The sequence below is a fragment of the Mandrillus leucophaeus genome, unplaced genomic scaffold (assembly GCF_000951045.1).
Source record: "Mandrillus leucophaeus isolate KB7577 unplaced genomic scaffold, Mleu.le_1.0 Scaffold333, whole genome shotgun sequence".
In the NCBI taxonomy this organism is placed as follows: Eukaryota; Metazoa; Chordata; class Mammalia; order Primates; family Cercopithecidae; genus Mandrillus; species Mandrillus leucophaeus.
Genome location: NW_012103510.1, coordinates 2,996,123 through 3,013,486, shown reverse-complemented (window position 1 = coordinate 3,013,486; position 17,364 = coordinate 2,996,123). Strand labels below are relative to the sequence as shown.

Sequence of the window (17,364 nt, the reverse complement as noted above, 5' to 3'; positions counted from 1 at the left end):
GCCCGGGCTTCCCCACCCCCGGGGCTTCCCCATCCCCCGAGGCTTCCCGGGAGGGCTCCGAGTCCGGGGAGCGTGCCGGGTCTCCACCGTCGGGACCCTCGGAGGAGAGAGGACTTGGGGCGGGAGTCGCGCGGGACACTGTCCCCCTCCTCGCCCCCCACCCCATTTACAGATGGGGAGACTGAGGCACAGGCCGCTGGCGGGCCCCGACGGCCACGGTTGGCCTCAGGAGCTCGGGGCTGTGATTCCTACCGTCCGCGCCGCGGGGCGTATGCAGCGATCGATTTTGCGGGTGTTGGTGGCTCCCGTCCAGAAATCGCAGTCGGGGTTCTGGCCTCGTTAATGGCGTGTTCTGCTTTTTCTTTCAGTTTCCCCCTTTCCAGGGTGAGGATGGTTCTACACAGCCACCTGGAGTTCCTTAGTTGAAAGGTGCGCCCTGTTGTGACAGGTATTCTTTCTTTATGTTTTTCTTTCATGTTAACAATGGTGGGGCGGGGGGTGGCGGAAGGGGGGCGGAAGGGAAGTCATGAAATCTTGAGGAAGATGGTGTTGAGTTTGGTACTCAGCTGGGTCAGCTGCCGGTTATTCATGCACTTGGCATCGTTTCTTTTCCACCCCTTGGCATTTGAATGTTTTAGGATAGTTGTCATCTTCCAGCCACCAAGCCTGTGGCCTTGCAATCTCCCAGCCCCCATCATCCCCGCCACTTTCTTTTCTCCAGTTTTTCCTGGAAAGTTGTATCCTTAGCTCAGCTGAGGAGCATGCCTACCTTGCTTTTGAATATGGGCTAGAGATCTTAATAGGATTGTTCATTTTGCAATCATTGGCTCTCAGAGAAGCACCCAGGCCTTGAGAGGGTGTTCATTTGATTGTTGGCTTTCTACACACCCCCTCATGCCCCAAGTAGATTGAATGGCCTTAAGAATTTAGCCTGCCATTCCCCACTGAGTAGTGGGTGGATTTGAACTAGAACAGTATTAGGAGAAAATGATTTGCTGGAAATTCTTATTGAAGTTCATGTACTCTGGATGTCGATAACACCCAGAACATTCTCTAATATTCTGCTGCAAAATTGTATAGTATTCTTGCAAATAAACCTTCCTTTGGGTGGTAACTTTTGTGAGAAGCAGATAAGACTTGTTGTATAAAGCAACAACTAACATTAAGCAGCAATAATTTTTGTAGTCTGGCACACCTAAACTGTGGTTTTGTTTGATTTAAGGAAGTCTCCAGCACAAGGAGAGAGAAAGGAATACTTACGTTGTTTATCGAACTATTAGTATTTTGTTCCTGATTTTCACACTATGATCTTAAATTAGTTTTTTTTTTTCCATTGGTTGAACAGAATTTCTAAGTAGATACATGCTAGTGAGGCTCTAGGAAGCTAGTTTCAAATAAACCTCAAAACAACTTGGTTTCGTAATTGTGAAATTTTCTGTATTTGTTTCTTATATGTGTAACAATGAAGTGGTTTAGCATGATTTCATTTTATCCAGAGAATTAGTGAAGTTTTAGGCAAAATTCATGAAATGTTCCCAATTCCTTAGTCTTTTTCTTTTCTCTTTCTCTTGTTTTAATCCCTTAAACAGGAGGAGGAAATGCAATTTTGTTTTCACTGTTGGCACTTGAGTCTTTCATTCATTTCTCCGTATTCAGTGCCTAGCATATGCCAGGCTCTCGTGTGGGCACTGGATAATATAAAAATGAAGGACTTGGGGAATTCACAGTTTGGCAGTGGAGTGGCTAGGTTTAACACTAGAGAGGCAGCAGTATTCCGTGTTCCCGCGGGAATATGCAGATGTGAGAGGCTTTGCTTTTCTTTTAACCTTATAAATCCCACTTATATTAGGGACTGTGTACTTGTGACACAAATTAGTCATTGAGGAAAATTAAAACGGACTCAGTCTTTTTTTCTGGCCACGGAATCTCTGTATCCCTATTCTTTAGCTGTTTAGAAATAGAACAACTTTGTCTTTTAGTGAGAGGTGTTGTTTTTTAAAAGAGTAATCATTCTAGCTATCCAGAAGCTTTTGGGAAAAGGCCCACATGTCTTCCTTCTTTGGTGTCCACGCTGACCTTCCTACCTCTTTGCCATTGGTAATTAGGGGCAGAATTTAGTATTGTAATTTTTATTCTAATTTAGGTAGCTTCCTTTTTAGAACAAGCAGGATATCTCAAGAGATGCAAAAAGCTCTTGAATTGGATCTGTCTTTGTGAGATCCTTATGAACAATATAACCTGATAACTTGAGAATCAGAAAGACACTGTATCTTCTGGATAAGTTAACCATTGTTAGTTTTCTGTAGCTACTGATGTTCATTTGTAGTATATGTTGCCTTTCAGAATGTGGTAATTGTAATCTTTAACATTTTCATGTAAAACTTATTTCCTGATCATCTTTCCATTGCCTTCATGGAAAATTGATAAATATTTGTGCCTTTCAACCCTCATCTTGGTTTAATGACTTTATCTTAATACAAGTAAGTTCCCCTTTACTTAGAATCCAGACCATCAACAAGCTCAGATAACCAGAAATGTTTTCAAATCTATGTGAACCTGAACTGTTCTCCTTCTTCAGTGTCCCCAAAGGAAAGGCCTTGTGTTCAACATGGCTTTAGGGTTAAACATATTACTGTGTTTCAACTCGTTGGTAATTTTCATTCAGTATTTATTAGCAGGATATTCATAATCACACAGTTATCCAGCCTGAAGTAAGACAGTATTTAGATGAGTCATTTGTAATATACTCACTCAAAGTGATTCAACCTGCAAAGTAATAAGAGAATACAAATGAACATTTCTCCCTTCACACTGACCCCTCATCCCCACCTGCCCTACAGTGACTTTGAATTTAGCTGTGCTTCTTTTTCCTTCCGTTGTCTTACTGTTCCCTAGGCCTTTACTTAAAGGCAGAAGCTGAGTGAATGTGGATTGATGTTTTTTGTTGTTGTTGTTGTTCTTTCCTTTTTTTTTTTTTGAGACAAGGTCTTGCTCTGTCACCCAGGCTGGAGTGCAGTGACGTGATCATAGCTCACTTCAGCCTGGACCTCCTGGGCTCCAGCGATCCTCCCATCCTCCCGAGTAGCGGGGCCCACAGGCATACACCACCACACCATGCTAATTTTATCTTCTTTGGTTTTTTTTTCTTGCTTTTGGGACAGGCTGTCATTCTGTCACCCAGGTTGGAGTGCAGTAGCGCTATCACAGCTCACTAAAGCCTTGAACTCCAGGGCTTAAGGGATGCTCCCACCTCAGCCTCCAAAGTGCTGGAATTACAGAAGTGAGCCGCTGTGCCTAGCCTAGATGATGTAGTTTTCACTATCTAACTCTGTACTGAAAGCATAAAAAATACCAAACTAACAAACCAACCTTCTTGATGATAAATAACTCATTTACAATGTGATTTAGATCTTTCCCTTCATAGTGTGTTGAGTCAGTGTTTACTGCTTGGGGTACCTAAGACTTTAACTATTTAACTATTGTGCACATCCCAGTGAAAGTAGAATGTTGGCGTTATATTCACCTCTATAGTGGGGAGAAATGTATGTTAGCATATTTTTATTGTAATACTGGTATTTTGAGTACTATATATACACACACACACATATATATGAGTGTGTGTATATATATATACACATACATACATATATATACATACATACGTATATATATATGAGTGTGTGTGTATATGTGAGAGAGTACGTGACAGGGTCTTGCTTTTTCACCCAGGCTGAAGTGCAGTGGTAGGATCATGGCTCACTGCAGCCCTTCCCTCCAGGACTCAAGCCATCCTCCCACCTCAGCCTCACAAGTATTGGGGACTACAGGCACATGCTAACTTTTGTACTTTTTGTAGAGATAAAGTTTCACTATGTTGCACAGGTTGGTCTTGAACTCCTGGGCTCAACCTGTTCACTCACCTTGGCTTCCCAAAGTGTTGGGATTACAGGCGTGAGTCACCGCGCCTGGCTGAGAATATTAATGATCATTCAGTTTATTGCCTTGTATATCTCTAGGCTCGAGCTGTGAAGTTTCCCATTCAACTTTCTCTTTCAGTTACAATGAAGAGAATCAATTTTTAATCAGATAGTTTCAAACCTGTTCTTAATGTATTCTTTCTGAAAGAGGAAAGGCTGTATCCTTTATTTTTGGATAATGCTTTTGAAATATTTGATAACTTGCGCTTGACTGTTCTAGTTGTCTGACATGACCCATCGTGTTACTAAGTCTAAGCTCATTTCCACTTGTTCTCATGAAAGTTAGGGGAAAAGTTACTGCTCCTTGTAGAGTTCACTTTAAAATATGGTACTTGAAAGCTTGTTTATTACCCAAAGCATTTTCATAAACCTAGCAGTTACATCAATTTTTACTGTGGATTCCCTCCCTTAAATTATTTCAGAAAGCAAGCTTATAATCAAATTTATTTAACCTAGTGTCCTAATGCACATGTAGTAATTTAGTTTTGTCTTAATAATAGATTATTAGCACTAATGATTTTTATTTTAAATTGTGACATTAATAGTTAAGCTAGAGGACCAATAGAGTAGGAGCTGTTGGTATAAAGCAATAATTAAGATTCAAGGAAGTTTCTGATTGTAATATTTGAAGACATTAATCTTAGGAATTTTAAAAAAGAATTTCTTTTCAAAATAGAATTGCTTGACCCTTTTCAAAAAACTTTTGGTCCAAAAAACCTGAATACATTTTAAAGAGAACCAAAACCACAGCTCAGTGTTTTGGATGTTGCTTTTTGACTATCATAACCTTCTGGAAGTGACCAAAATCTCTATTCAGTAAAGCTTATGTGCGCTTTGCTCCGAAAGACCCTTTCAGAATGTATGCGTACCTCTTTTCACGATTGTTGCTTTGTTTTTCAAACACACAAACATGTTTCACCACCTGGCTTCTCAGAACTGATTTGAAGCAGTAAGTTGAAAAGCAACAAGGCCGTAAAAGGAGTCAAATGCATACAGCAGGAAACCACAGAAAATGGCTGATTGCAAGGGAAAACTCTAGACAGTAGATCTGTAGAAAGCATTCGTGACCTCAGGAAGCATAAGGTACAGCCTTTTAACAAAATAACAGCCTTGCAGATCAAGAGTTATGCAAAGTAATTTACAGTCATAATGATACATCAATGATCAAGAAGAAACTAAGGACATTTTCTTGTGGAAAGTGTTGATGTGTTAAAAGCATTTTGGTCAAAAAGAACCAACAGTTCAGTTTGGTCCTTTAAAGGAATAGAACCAAACTGAGGGGTTGGGTAGCTGTTTGGGCAGCCCTTAAAAGGAGTTTTGTTTATATGGTGTCAAGATAGAGGTTTCCACAGGTGTCTTATGTAAGTGGCAGATATGAATTGATACCATTCTTGCTGAAGTAGACAGTGCCCTCAAGTGGAATGAAAACAAACACACCACAAAGAAGAAGAAAAAAAAGAGAACCACTTCATGCTACCTCTGCCTTTACCCTCACTGAGTGTTACACAGATAGTTCAGTCAGGTTGGTTTGAAGGGGGTGCCTAAGCTGTATCCTGTCTTGGCTAAACCACATGTCTCATGCTGTCTTGTAGAGGGAGAGACTTTTAAAAACGTTACCATTATGGAATACTTCATTATCTAGCAGTGCTTTCTAAAAGAAGCGCTCCTCTGTGTATAGATTTGCCAGGTTGTTTGATCATTAAGTGATTAAATCTAAAATTTGGTTCTTTAGTTTTAGGAGTATTTATTTCGGAATTGCTAGAATAAAATAAATATGATAGTGCTATCAATTGCAGCCATTATCCAGAATAATGGAAATGGATACCTCTATCTCAAGGAAGGATGAAATAAGTACTGTATTTGGAAACCAGATAGCCACATTCTTATGACAGGGATACCGGGGAACTATTGTTTTCAGCAGAAAAGTAATTAAAATAATGAAGTCAAGTCTCAGTTTGAATTAATGAAATTGTATAGTTTTTTAACCATCAGTTAAAATAGGTTTGAGAATAAGGCTACTTCATTGGAAAGATGATTATTCTTGTAAAAATTTTAAATGAGGACCAGGTGCAGTTGCTCATGCCTGTAATCCTAGAACCTTGGAAGGCCAAGGCGGGAGGATCACTTGAGCCCAGGAGTTTGAAGCTGCAGTGAGCTATCATCACACCACTGTACTCAAGCCTGGGTGACAGAGCAAGATGCTGTCTCAATAAATAAATAAATAAAATAAATGAAAATTTGAAAAAGAAATCATAGAAATAAATTAGAATGCAATTATATCATGATATTCTCTTGCTCTGTGGTACAAGTTTTGATGCTACAAAATTGATTTTTAAAATATTTGTAATATAGTCACATTATAATATCTGATATTTGCGATTTGAGAAATTAGATGATAATTATGATTAATGTGATGAACATTGCCCATCTTCAGACAAAATATATGAAATGAAGTTTAGTCAGAGGTAAAATGTTCCATTATCAAAATATGGCCATATCATAGCTATCATTTATAGGCATGAGCCACAGGGCCCAGCCCCAAATGCTACTTTTAAAAGTTTATTAGTGTCAGAACATGGGCCAGGCCTGGTGGCTTACGACTGTAATCCCAGCGCAGTGGGAGGCCAAGACAGGAGGATTACTTGAGCCCAGGAGTTCAAGACCAGCTTAGGCAACATAGTGAGACCCTGTCTCTACAAAAAATAGAAAACTTAGCTGGGTGTGGTGATACGTGCCTATAGTACCAGCTACTCGGGAGGCTGAGGTAGGAGGATCACTTGAACCTGGGAGGTCGAGGCCACAGTGAACCATGATTGTGCCACTGCAGTCCAGCATGGGCCACAAAAGTGAGATCCTGTCTCAAAATAAATAAATCAATAAAAATAAATTTTTTAAAAATTAGAATGTGTATATAAGGGTAACCTTTAAAAGTTTTTACTAGAATCTGATTTTATAAATTTCATTGTCTTGGAAGCAAACATTATTGTGTTGTCTTTGAAAGTACCTTACAATTGGATTTCATTAATTAAATATGCACAGTTGCAGTAGATAGAAGTAATATACTGTATGTCTTTAACTCTTTTAGATGTTTTTTTGAAAATATTTCATTTATGTGTATGTGTTTACCGGTCAAATGAAAATTTTAAAAGTCTTCAGTCTTAATTTTCAGTCATGTAGAATGAAGTCTAAAGTTTATTTTTGCTTCTTCAGCAGGCATTTAGATTTCCTTTCTTTTTACAGCATGGACACCACGTTGCTGAAAACATGCTTTGGGACTGCCACTGAATTTATTTTTTGTGGTTTTATGACAAAGTTATTAGTAGTTTCCTTTTTTTGAATTAGTATTTTGAAGTTAATATCACAATGAGTTCAGGCTTATGGAGCCAAGAAAAAGTTACTTCGCCCTACTGGGAAGAGCGGAGTTTTTATTTGCTTCTTCAAGAATGCAGCGTTACAGACAAACAAACACAAAAGCTCCTTAAAGTACCGAAGGGAAGTATAGGACAGTATATTCAAGATCGTTCTGTGGGGCATTCGAGGATTCCTTCTGCAAAAGGCAAGAAAAATCAGATTGGATTAAAAATTCTAGAGCAACCTCATGCAGTTCTCTTTGTTGATGAAAAGGATGTTGCAGAGATAAATGAAAAGTTCACAGAGTTACTTTTGGCAATTACCAATTGTGAGGAGAGGTTCAGCCTGTTTAAAAACAGAAACAGACTAAGTAAAGGCCTCCAAATAGACGTGGGCTGCCCTGTGAAAGTACAGTTGAGATCTGGGGAAGAAAAATTTCCTGGAGTTGTGCGCTTCAGAGGACCCCTGTTAGCAGAGAGGACAGTCTCTGGAATATTCTTTGGAGTTGAATTGCTGGTAAGTTTGATAAACCATTTTAGTAGTGTGTTTGTGTTTGTGTGTCTATGGGTATTTGTATGCACATATGTATTTTTCTCCTTTAAATACAAAAATATTTTCCCAAGAGTCTTCTGTAATTTTTAATATTCATCATCCTTGCTGATGAATCCATGTTATGGATAAATCCATAATCCAAAACTTGCTTATAGTTATCACTGATAATATGTGTGAAAATCACGTTGGAGTTTATATCTGTTGGAAAGAGACCCAAGAACTCTGTGATATGTTTCTAAGCTTAATATTCATTCTCAAGAACTTAAATGTCAATTATATTTTGACATTCTTGCAAATAGAATTGCATGCCTTCTTTGCTTCTTGATTTAATTTTTTTGTTTACTTTTTAATGATGAATTGCGATGCTGTAAAGATGATGTTGAAAGTTTTAAAAAGCTATGTGCTATGATAGGAACATACAAAGAGGTTCACCTGGTTATTGCAGGCATTTATATTTTAGAAATTTTAACATTGCCTATATTAAGCATTAACACTACCAGTTGTAAATAGTTACATCAAAAGTTGTTAATTACCTTGCATTATCATCTATAGGTTTCTTAGTTCTTCTTAATGTATGTTATTAAGTAATAACAATTTAGATACAAAATTTTTGAAAAAAAGTTGCAGAAATTTAAACTTGCTTGTGATTGTCCCTGATAATATATGTGAACATCCTTGGAATTTATTTCTACTGGAAGGAGACCCAAGAATGCTGTGATATGTTTCCAAAGTTAATATTCATTCACAGTAACTGAAATGCCAGTTACATTTTGACATTGCCAGTAGAATTGCATGTCTTCTTTGCTTCTTGATTTAATTTTTTTTTAAAGCAGTGATTGTAAACAATTAGGAATTTGAATCCCAGTTAAGCCATGTACTAGCTGGGTTGCCAGGTTACTTAACAAAGCTACTTAACTTCTCTCATTCTGCATGCTTACCAGTACAGTGGTGTTAATAGTACATGACTTGTAGTATTTTTGTGGTACATTGATACAGGATTTAGCACAGTGGCTGGCAGTAAGTGCTTAATGAATGGAGCTAACATTACTGCTATTTTAAAGTAACATTTTCTTTTCATAACCAAATTAATGTTAGAATCACAACGTGGAATTCAGCCTAGCTTTTTCATAATAGAGTTATTAATTGAAATTATCAGATAATATTTCAGCATCAGATACAACTTCTTTCTTATTTTTTTAAACACCTTAAATCCAACAGCAACTGCTAATAATTATATTATTTATTATATGTGTCATTTAGAATTTTTCCAGAGTGATTTTCCTGAAATCCCTAGAATGAACCCCTTTCCCTATGAGTAGTCTTTCTATATCTATTTCTTTCCCCTCTCTCTTAAAAACTAGGAAGAAGGTCGTGGCCAAGGTTTCACTGACGGGGTGTACCAAGGGAAACAGCTTTTTCAGTGTGATGAAGACTGTGGCGTGTTTGTTGCATTGGACAAGCTAGAACTCATAGAAGATGATGACACTGCGTTGGAAAGTGATTATGCAGGTCCTGTGGACACAATGCAGGTCGAACTTCCTCCTTTGGAAATAAACTCCAGAGTTTCTTTGAAGGTTGGAGAAACAATAGAATCTGGAACAGTTATATTCTGTGATGTTTTGCCAGGAAAAGAAAGCTTAGGATATTTTGTTGGTGTGGACATGGTAAGAAAATTTTGGATTAAATATCTTTGTGATATATGTATTAGTTTGTATATATTTGTATATATACATAAACATATATACACATATATATTATATATGTGTAGTTTATATATATATATGTATTAGTTTTAGGACCAATTTACTTGCAAATTGAACACTTCGAATATTTAACATGATCTAATTTGGAATACTTTAAAGAGCATGTTCTAATTTATCTTTGCTAAAGGAGCATTGAAATAGAACAGGGGTCTAGATGTAGAATTACATTTAGTTTTTTTTTTTTCCCATTTGAATAAACTGGAGTAATGTTCTCAATCTTTAAATTTGCCTTATTGTAGCTGACCAGTAAACAAAACAAAACAAAACAAAATGCACATATATTACATGATGTCCTATTTTTCTTTATTTTGAAAAAGTTTTTTGGGGTAATCTATGTTTTTTTATGATATTCCACACAATTTAATGGCTGATCTGGTTTTAATAATTAGTATATTTACTATTTTAATAATTAGTACATTATTACTATTATTATATACTAATATAGTATATTATTACTATTATAATATTACCATTTTAATAATTAGTATATTTTAATAATTAGTATAAAAATCATTTATAGAAAATATCTGAGTAGAGGAAAACCACATTGATTTTGAGGAATAGATAATTAGAATATCTCACAGGATTTCATTCATTTTAAAAACCTTTTTTAATTGTGGTAAAATATACATAACAAAATCTACCTTTTAAGCATTTTTAAGTGCGCATACAGTGGCATTAAGTGTATTCACGTTGTTGTACTGTCACTTCTACTCATCTCCAGAACTTTGTCATCATCCCCAAACTGAAACTCTGTGCCTGTTAAACAGTAACTACCCGCTTTCCCCAACCTCTGCTAACCACAGTTTCTTCTGCTTTCTGTATCTGTGAATTTGCCTGTTCTAGGCTCCTCATAAGAGTGGAATCATACAAGTTTTGACCTTTTGTTTCTGTCACTTATTTTTAATGTTTCCTTACAATCATACTTGTTAATAATGGATCCATTCCAGTGTGGCAGGTTGACTTATACCTGTGGCATTGAGAGAATAAGAAGAGAAAGGCCGAGACCATTTTTATCATATATGGAACATATTGGCAAGACTTTGTTATGTATAAAGAAAGAAATTCATATGGAATTATTGAATACTAGAATGAGTTAGGAGGGTACGTGAGTAGTAGTCTCTTATACTCACCATGGGGATGCTTTTAGTCGTTTTTATCTATTCAGGTACACCTTTTGGTTAGTAAGGTAATGTTTGTTTTAGTGTAGTGTTTCCTGTGCTTGAAAATTCTAGGAAACTCTATTTGATACTCATTGGTTAGTTACTAGTTAACATTTACTCTTAATATGTGAAAAGTTAGAACCAGAGTAAAACATGTATGCCTCTCAGGATAGCTGACAATAAAGCACTCCTTTTAACCAATATTCTTTAAAGAGTAATTCTGTCTTTATTTCAAGAATTGTGGCCTGCATGGAGGGAAGATTGGAGAAACAGGGCCACTAGTCATCGGGGTTGGTCTCCCCTTGTGTCAGGTTCTTTACCTTGGGCCTCAAACTTGGCAGAAGCTGTTTAGGGTTTAGGCCTTGCCTTTTTCAGATGGCAGTCTGGGGTCAGCTTGTTTACCTGGGGCAAGCTGCCTAGAGGTTTGCCCTGCCAGCTTCTCTTCCTGCCTCCGTCTGTCCCGTAGTTGACTTGTGTAGACATTTATTCCAAACACTTCTATTATAGTCCTTGAGAGCAAATGCCAGAACTTCTTTCTTTATCTCCTTTTCCTTCTATTCATCTTCTATTGCCAGGGGCATTTTAGCATGCCATGCACATTCGTGCCCAGGGCAGTTGTCTGGCCCATCTACTGATGTAGTTCCCTGAACAGCACAGTGCTAGTTGGCACTATATTAGAATATCAAATAATTAAATATAAACATCTCCATCTTGGAGAAGATTCCTGTATGCGCATAAAATGACAAAAGAACAATTAGAAAATAGACTTTTTATGTACAGAAAGGCATACAGAAGTTCAGATCGACAATATTTAAGTACTCAGGGAATATGAAGAGCCTAGGGCTAATTAGAGGCATGTTTCTGGGTGAAATAATATATTATTAATGAATCTTTCTATGCAAAACATTGTCTTTTAAAACCTCAAATGGGTGTTATTCCATAGACTAGTATGTATTGTTCAGTAAAGTACAAAAAACACTTTTGATTCTTTGCTTATCTAGGGGTTTACTATATAACTTGGTTATTCTTGGATCTCATTTCCCTAAGGAAAAAAAATGAACAAACAAACGAAAAAAGCAAAGCCTTATTACTATGGCAACTATTCCTAATGTATTCTTTCTTTCTTTTAGGTAAAATTGTTAACATTTACCAATGTAAAATATTTTGGAGGATTCTTTTGGAAAATACAGACTTTCACATTTACATTTCATTGAGGAGGATTTTAGTGTTTATTATTTAATTTCTAGGATAACCCTATTGGCAACTGGGATGGAAGATTCGACGGAGTGCAGCTTTGCAGTTTTGCGTGTGTTGAAAGTACAATTCTGTTGCACATCAATGATATCATCCCAGGTATGTTTTCTTTGTTTTATACATTTATAAGGCAGACTTTCTTTTTTTACAATTTTTTAAACATTTTTTTTTTTTAATTTCTTTAAGTTTTGGGGAACAGGTGGTATTTGGTTACATGAATAAGTTCTTTAGTGGTGATATCTGAGATTTTGGTGCACCCATCGCCCGAGAAGTGTACACTGTACACGATGTGTAGTCTTTTACCCCTTGCCACCCCCATTCTTTCCCCCTGAGTCCCCAAAGTCCAATGTATGATTCTTACAGCTTTGCATCCTCATAGCTTAGCTCCTACATGTAAGTGAGAACATACAGTATCTGGTTTTCCATTCCTGAGTTATTATACTTCACTTAGAATAATAGCCTCCAATTCCATCCAGGTTGCTGCGAATGCCATTATTTCATTCTTTTTTATGGCTGAGTAGTATTCCATGGGGGGTGTGTGTGTGTGTGTGTGTGTGTGTGTGTGTGTGTGTATGTATGTACTATATATATATGTTTTTATATATATATATGTACAACATTTTCTTTATCAACTCATTGATTGATAGGCATTTGGGCTGGTTCCATATTTTTGCAATCGCAAATTGTGCTGCTGTAAACGTGCATGTGCAAGTATCTTTTTCTTATAATGACTTTTTTCCCTCTGGGTAGATTCCTAGTAGTGGGATTGCTGGATCAAACGGTAGAGCCACTTTTATCTTTAAGGAATCTCCACACTGTTTTCCGTAGTGGTTGTACTAGTTTATATTCCCACCAACAGTGTAAAAGTGTTCCCTTTTCACCACATCCATGCCAACATCTATTATTTTTTGATTTTTTGATTATGGCCATTCCCACAGGAGTGAGGTGGTATCACTGTAGTTTTGATTTGCATTTCCCTGATAACTGGTGATGCTGAGCATTTTCCCATATACTTGTTGGCTATTTGTATATCTTCTTTTGATAATTGTCTAAAAGTGGGCTAATGTCCTTAGCCCATTTTTTGATGGGATTGTTTGTTTTTTTCTTGCTGATTTGAGTTCTTTGTAGATTTTGTATATTAGTTCTTTGTATAGATTGTGAAGATTTTCTCCCACTCTACTGATTATTTCTTTTGCTGTGCAGAAGCCTTTTAGTTTAATTAAGTCTCATCTATTTATCATTTTTGTTGCATTTGCTTTCAGGTTCTTGGTCATGAAGTCTTTGCCTAAGCCAGTGTCTAGAAGGAGTTTTCCAGTTATCCTCTAGAATATTTATGGTTTCAGGTCTTAGATTTAAGTCTTTGTATAAGACAAACTTTCTAATATATATGTTGAGAATGTAAATGTAAGCTTCAAGGTGTATTTTTGGAACTTGACTTTTATATTATGGAACTGTTATTAAATAGGATATCCTTTGTTACCCTCAAATGAAAATAATTAAGATTTTTGTTTCCAGAAGTATATGAGTATAAGGGTGGCATTAATATGTTTTCATTCACTTTTTCATCACCTGTCCATTCTTAGTGGGGGAAAAAACACTTCCTGGTAATTAGAAGGATCAGAAAATGTAATAAACTACTACCTGAGTGAGAGCTTGGTTTAAACTAGCAGGCTTTACACAGAAATTGGTCATCTAATCTAACCTAATGTACTGTGGAGAATATTCTTGCTAGATGACCTGCGAGATCCCTTTTGGTTTTGAGAAGGCATGATTGATCAGGGATCAGGACTCTAGTAAGAAATAGATTGCTCAACTTTACATCTAGAAGAAAAATCAAGCAGTCTTTTATTTTGCCTCAAACAAGTAGCACCTAGCATCTGTTGTCAGGTAATTGACAATTTCTGTTGATAACAGCATCAACAGTTTCATTGCCCTGCTGTTAGTGGAGCTCTCTGTGATATAGGCTAGTGCAATAAAGTCAACAGTGGCAGTCAGAGATGGTGATTCTCACTGAGCATTATGCAACTCTGATTAAAATGTCAGAAGGCCTGCAGGCAGACTGTAGCCAGGAATGTACCAGGCCCTGAGTTAGATGACTTAATACTTTTTTACATTCCTAACAAACTTATAATATAGGTCTTAATGATCCCCATCTTGCTGATAAAAAACTGGGGCTCCGATGGACAAAAATTACCAAAATCAAAGTAAATGGTAGAGCCAGAATTTAAATCCAGACCTGTCTGATTAGAACTGTGCTCTTTTCAGTACCTCCCCACCCCAAATCGTATTTGTATATTTAGGATGTGAAGACCTGCATAGAAAACCATACTTCTCAGTCTCACATATGTACTTGGGAATATTGTTTCCATGGAGATATATTTTGTCTCTAATTCTATAAAAGCTGAATTTTGCTATAGCAAGGATCACAATTGAATAAGCAAACTAAATTTTTTTTTTTTTTCAGGTCATTTCAAGTCCTTAGTTTCTTTTGTTGTAAAAATGAAGGGACTAATACTAGATGATTCTTAAGGTTCCTTTTAGCCTGCACTGTTTGCCCTTCCTATTCTCCTGTTGCTGGGGCAAGTAATCAATGCTTGTTTTTCACATTAGGGTATGGTTTCTGCTTTAGTTTTTAGCTTTACAGCAAGAGCACATTAATTTAGTTGGAGGTATAGGATTCTAGCTATAGCGTTATTTCAATTTTACTTCATCAAATTGTGACATACTTTACTTGATTTTTTTAAAATCAATTTTTAATTTATTGCAAATGGAATTCCTAGCTATTTTTGTTTTTGGTTCCGGAAACAAATGGTGTATATTCAGGAAAAAGCATATATGTGCTTGATATTTTATTTGGCAAAATTTAATTTACTTTTTCATGATTGTTAATGGAGATAATACAATTTATTATTTTATGAATTAAAATACTTTTAACTATTATAATAAGTGCTTATCATTTAAAAAAGAGTTTAATAAAAGGCCTTTCCTTCATTCAGATATTATTAAGTGCTTACCTAGATGTTGGGGATATAGTAGGAAGAAAAACTGGTAAACATTCTTCTTGTGTGGAGTTTTCATTCTAGTGAGTAGAGACAGTAAGTATATAATGTATGTGATCAATTACATGATAATAAGATGGAGAATGATAAGGTGAGGGGGAAGGGAGCACTGGGTTGTAAGGCAGGATTTTTCAATTTCATATAGGGTAGTTCTGATGAACCTTCTAAATAGGTGACATATGAGCTCTTGACATGAAGGAAGTTTGGGAGTGACCATGTGGATTCCAAGGGAGAGCCCAAGGCCACAGCCAGCATGGCCAGTTTGAGCAATGTGAAGAGTTGGCTGTGGTAGTAGCAGATGGAGTGAGGGAGAAAGTGGTAGGAGCCGCAGTGGGAGCTGGAACAGGTAGCGCTAAGTGGGCTGTTGTGTGGATTCTTGGCTTTCACAGTGACAGAGGTGGGGAGCTATAGGTGGGTTTTGAACAAAGGACAACTCACCCTAATTTGCATTTTAAAATGATCTCTCCGGCTGCCTGTTGAGAGTAAACTAGACAGAGGACAGAGACAGGGAGACCAGGAAGGAGACTGTTGTAGTTATCCATGTGAGAGACGGTGGTGGCTGGGATTGGGGTGGTATAAAGAGGATGGTGAGAAGTGAAGGATTTTGGATATAATGTAAAGATCCCTAACAAGATTTGCAGATGGGTTGGGTGTAAGGTTTGAATAAGAGAGAACAGAATCAAAGATGATTCCAAGGTTTGGACTCAGCAACTGGTAGGCTGGAGGGGCAATTTACCCAGGTGGGAAAGACAACAGGCAGAGGTGGGGAGTGAGAGTTGGAAGTCAGGATCTTGGTTTTGATCATGTTAAAATTGAGATATTAAACGATTTCATTTGAATGTTTATGTTAATATTATAATAATTATAATAATTCATTTTTAATCCTTAAAAAATGGGCAGTGTGCACCTGTAGTCCCAGCTACTCGGGAGGCGGAGGCAGGAGAATGGTGTGAACCCAGGAGGCGGAGCTTGCAGTGAGCTGAGATCGCGCCGCTGCACTCCAGCCTGGGCAACGGAGCGAGACAATGTCTCAAAAAAAAAAAAAGGAAAAAAACGGGCAATGTGCTGATCATTTTCATATTTAAGAAACTTTTGGCCGGGTGCAGTGGCTTACGCCTGTAATCCCAGCACTTCAGGAGGCCGAGGTGGGCAGATCACGTGACTTCAGGAGTTCGAGACCAGTTTGGCCAACATGGCGAAACCCCCGTCTCTACTCAAAATACAAAAATTAGCCAGGCATGGTGGCGTGCACCTGTAGTGCCAGCTACTCAGGAGGCTGACGCAGGAGAATCGCTTGAACCCGGGAGGTGGAGGTCGCAGTGTGCTGAGATCGTGCCATTGCACTCCAGCCTGGGTGACAGCGAGACTCCATCTCAAAAAAGAAACTTTGTATTGTGGAATGTATTTGCAAAAGTGTATGTAACAACATATATTAAGAATAATAATGAACACTCATGAAACTGACCATCTAGGTTAAGAAACAGGACGTTAGAAATACCTTAAAAACCACCTGCAATATCTTGTCTTCATTATAACTGCAATCTCTCCCTAGGGTGACCACTATTCTGATTTTTGCTCATTAATTTTTTCCTTGCTTTTAATAACTTAATTATATCTCTATAACCAATATACTGTTTAGTTTAGCCTGCTTTTGAACTTAATGTAGTTAAAATCTTACTGATTTTTAAATTACTTGCATCATTTACTTAAAATGTATTTTGAGATTCTTTTGGGTGTTAGTAGTTTGTTCCCTCTCACTGCTTCATAGTATATTTCGTTATGTGACTATCCCACAGTTTGGTGCCCATTGAAATATTCATGGACGCTTGGGTTTTAGGTTGTTTCCTCCTCCTTTTCAACACTTGGTACTGATTAAAATTTTTGTCAGTCTGACAGCTGAGAAATGGTATCTCAAGGTGGTTTAAAAGTTTGTAGTTCCCAGATTACAAGTAGGATCGAACAGCCTTTTATATGTTTATACAACATTTGTGTCTTCTATTAAACACGTATTTTTTGCCTGTTTTTCTGTTGAGGTGCTCATTTATTGATTCGTGAGTTCTCTATTTTGAGAATTTTAATAAAACATCTTTTAACATTTTGTTATGACATTTTAAACAGAAAAACTGAAAATTGTATATTGCATAAGCATCCTTATGCATATCATCTAGATCCTACAATCAACATCTTACTTGCTTTATATGTATCTGTCCACCTCTCTATTCACGTACTAATCCATCACGTTTTC

The 17,364-nt window shown here is 37.1% G+C and overlaps 1 protein-coding gene across 3 annotated transcripts in view; it reads left to right on the top strand.

Annotated features, from left to right (window-relative positions):
- The first annotated feature begins 364 nt into the window (after window positions 1–364).
- CYLD (cylindromatosis (turban tumor syndrome)) overlaps window positions 365–17,364 on the top strand; it is a 66,241-nt gene continuing 49,241 nt past the window's right edge. For 2 of the 3 annotated variants that reach the window (XM_011988642.1, XM_011988643.1), the window contains exons 1-4: window positions 365–448; window positions 7,218–7,844; window positions 9,242–9,544; window positions 12,054–12,159. In XM_011988642.1, coding sequence (XP_011844032.1) covers window positions 7,341–7,844; window positions 9,242–9,544; window positions 12,054–12,159 — 913 coding nt within the window. In that variant the 5' untranslated portion in view covers window positions 365–448; window positions 7,218–7,340. Of the gene's footprint in view, window positions 449–7,190; window positions 7,845–9,241; window positions 9,545–12,053; window positions 12,160–17,364 lie in introns of all 3 variants that reach the window. The other variant, XM_011988644.1, reaches the window with a different exon arrangement.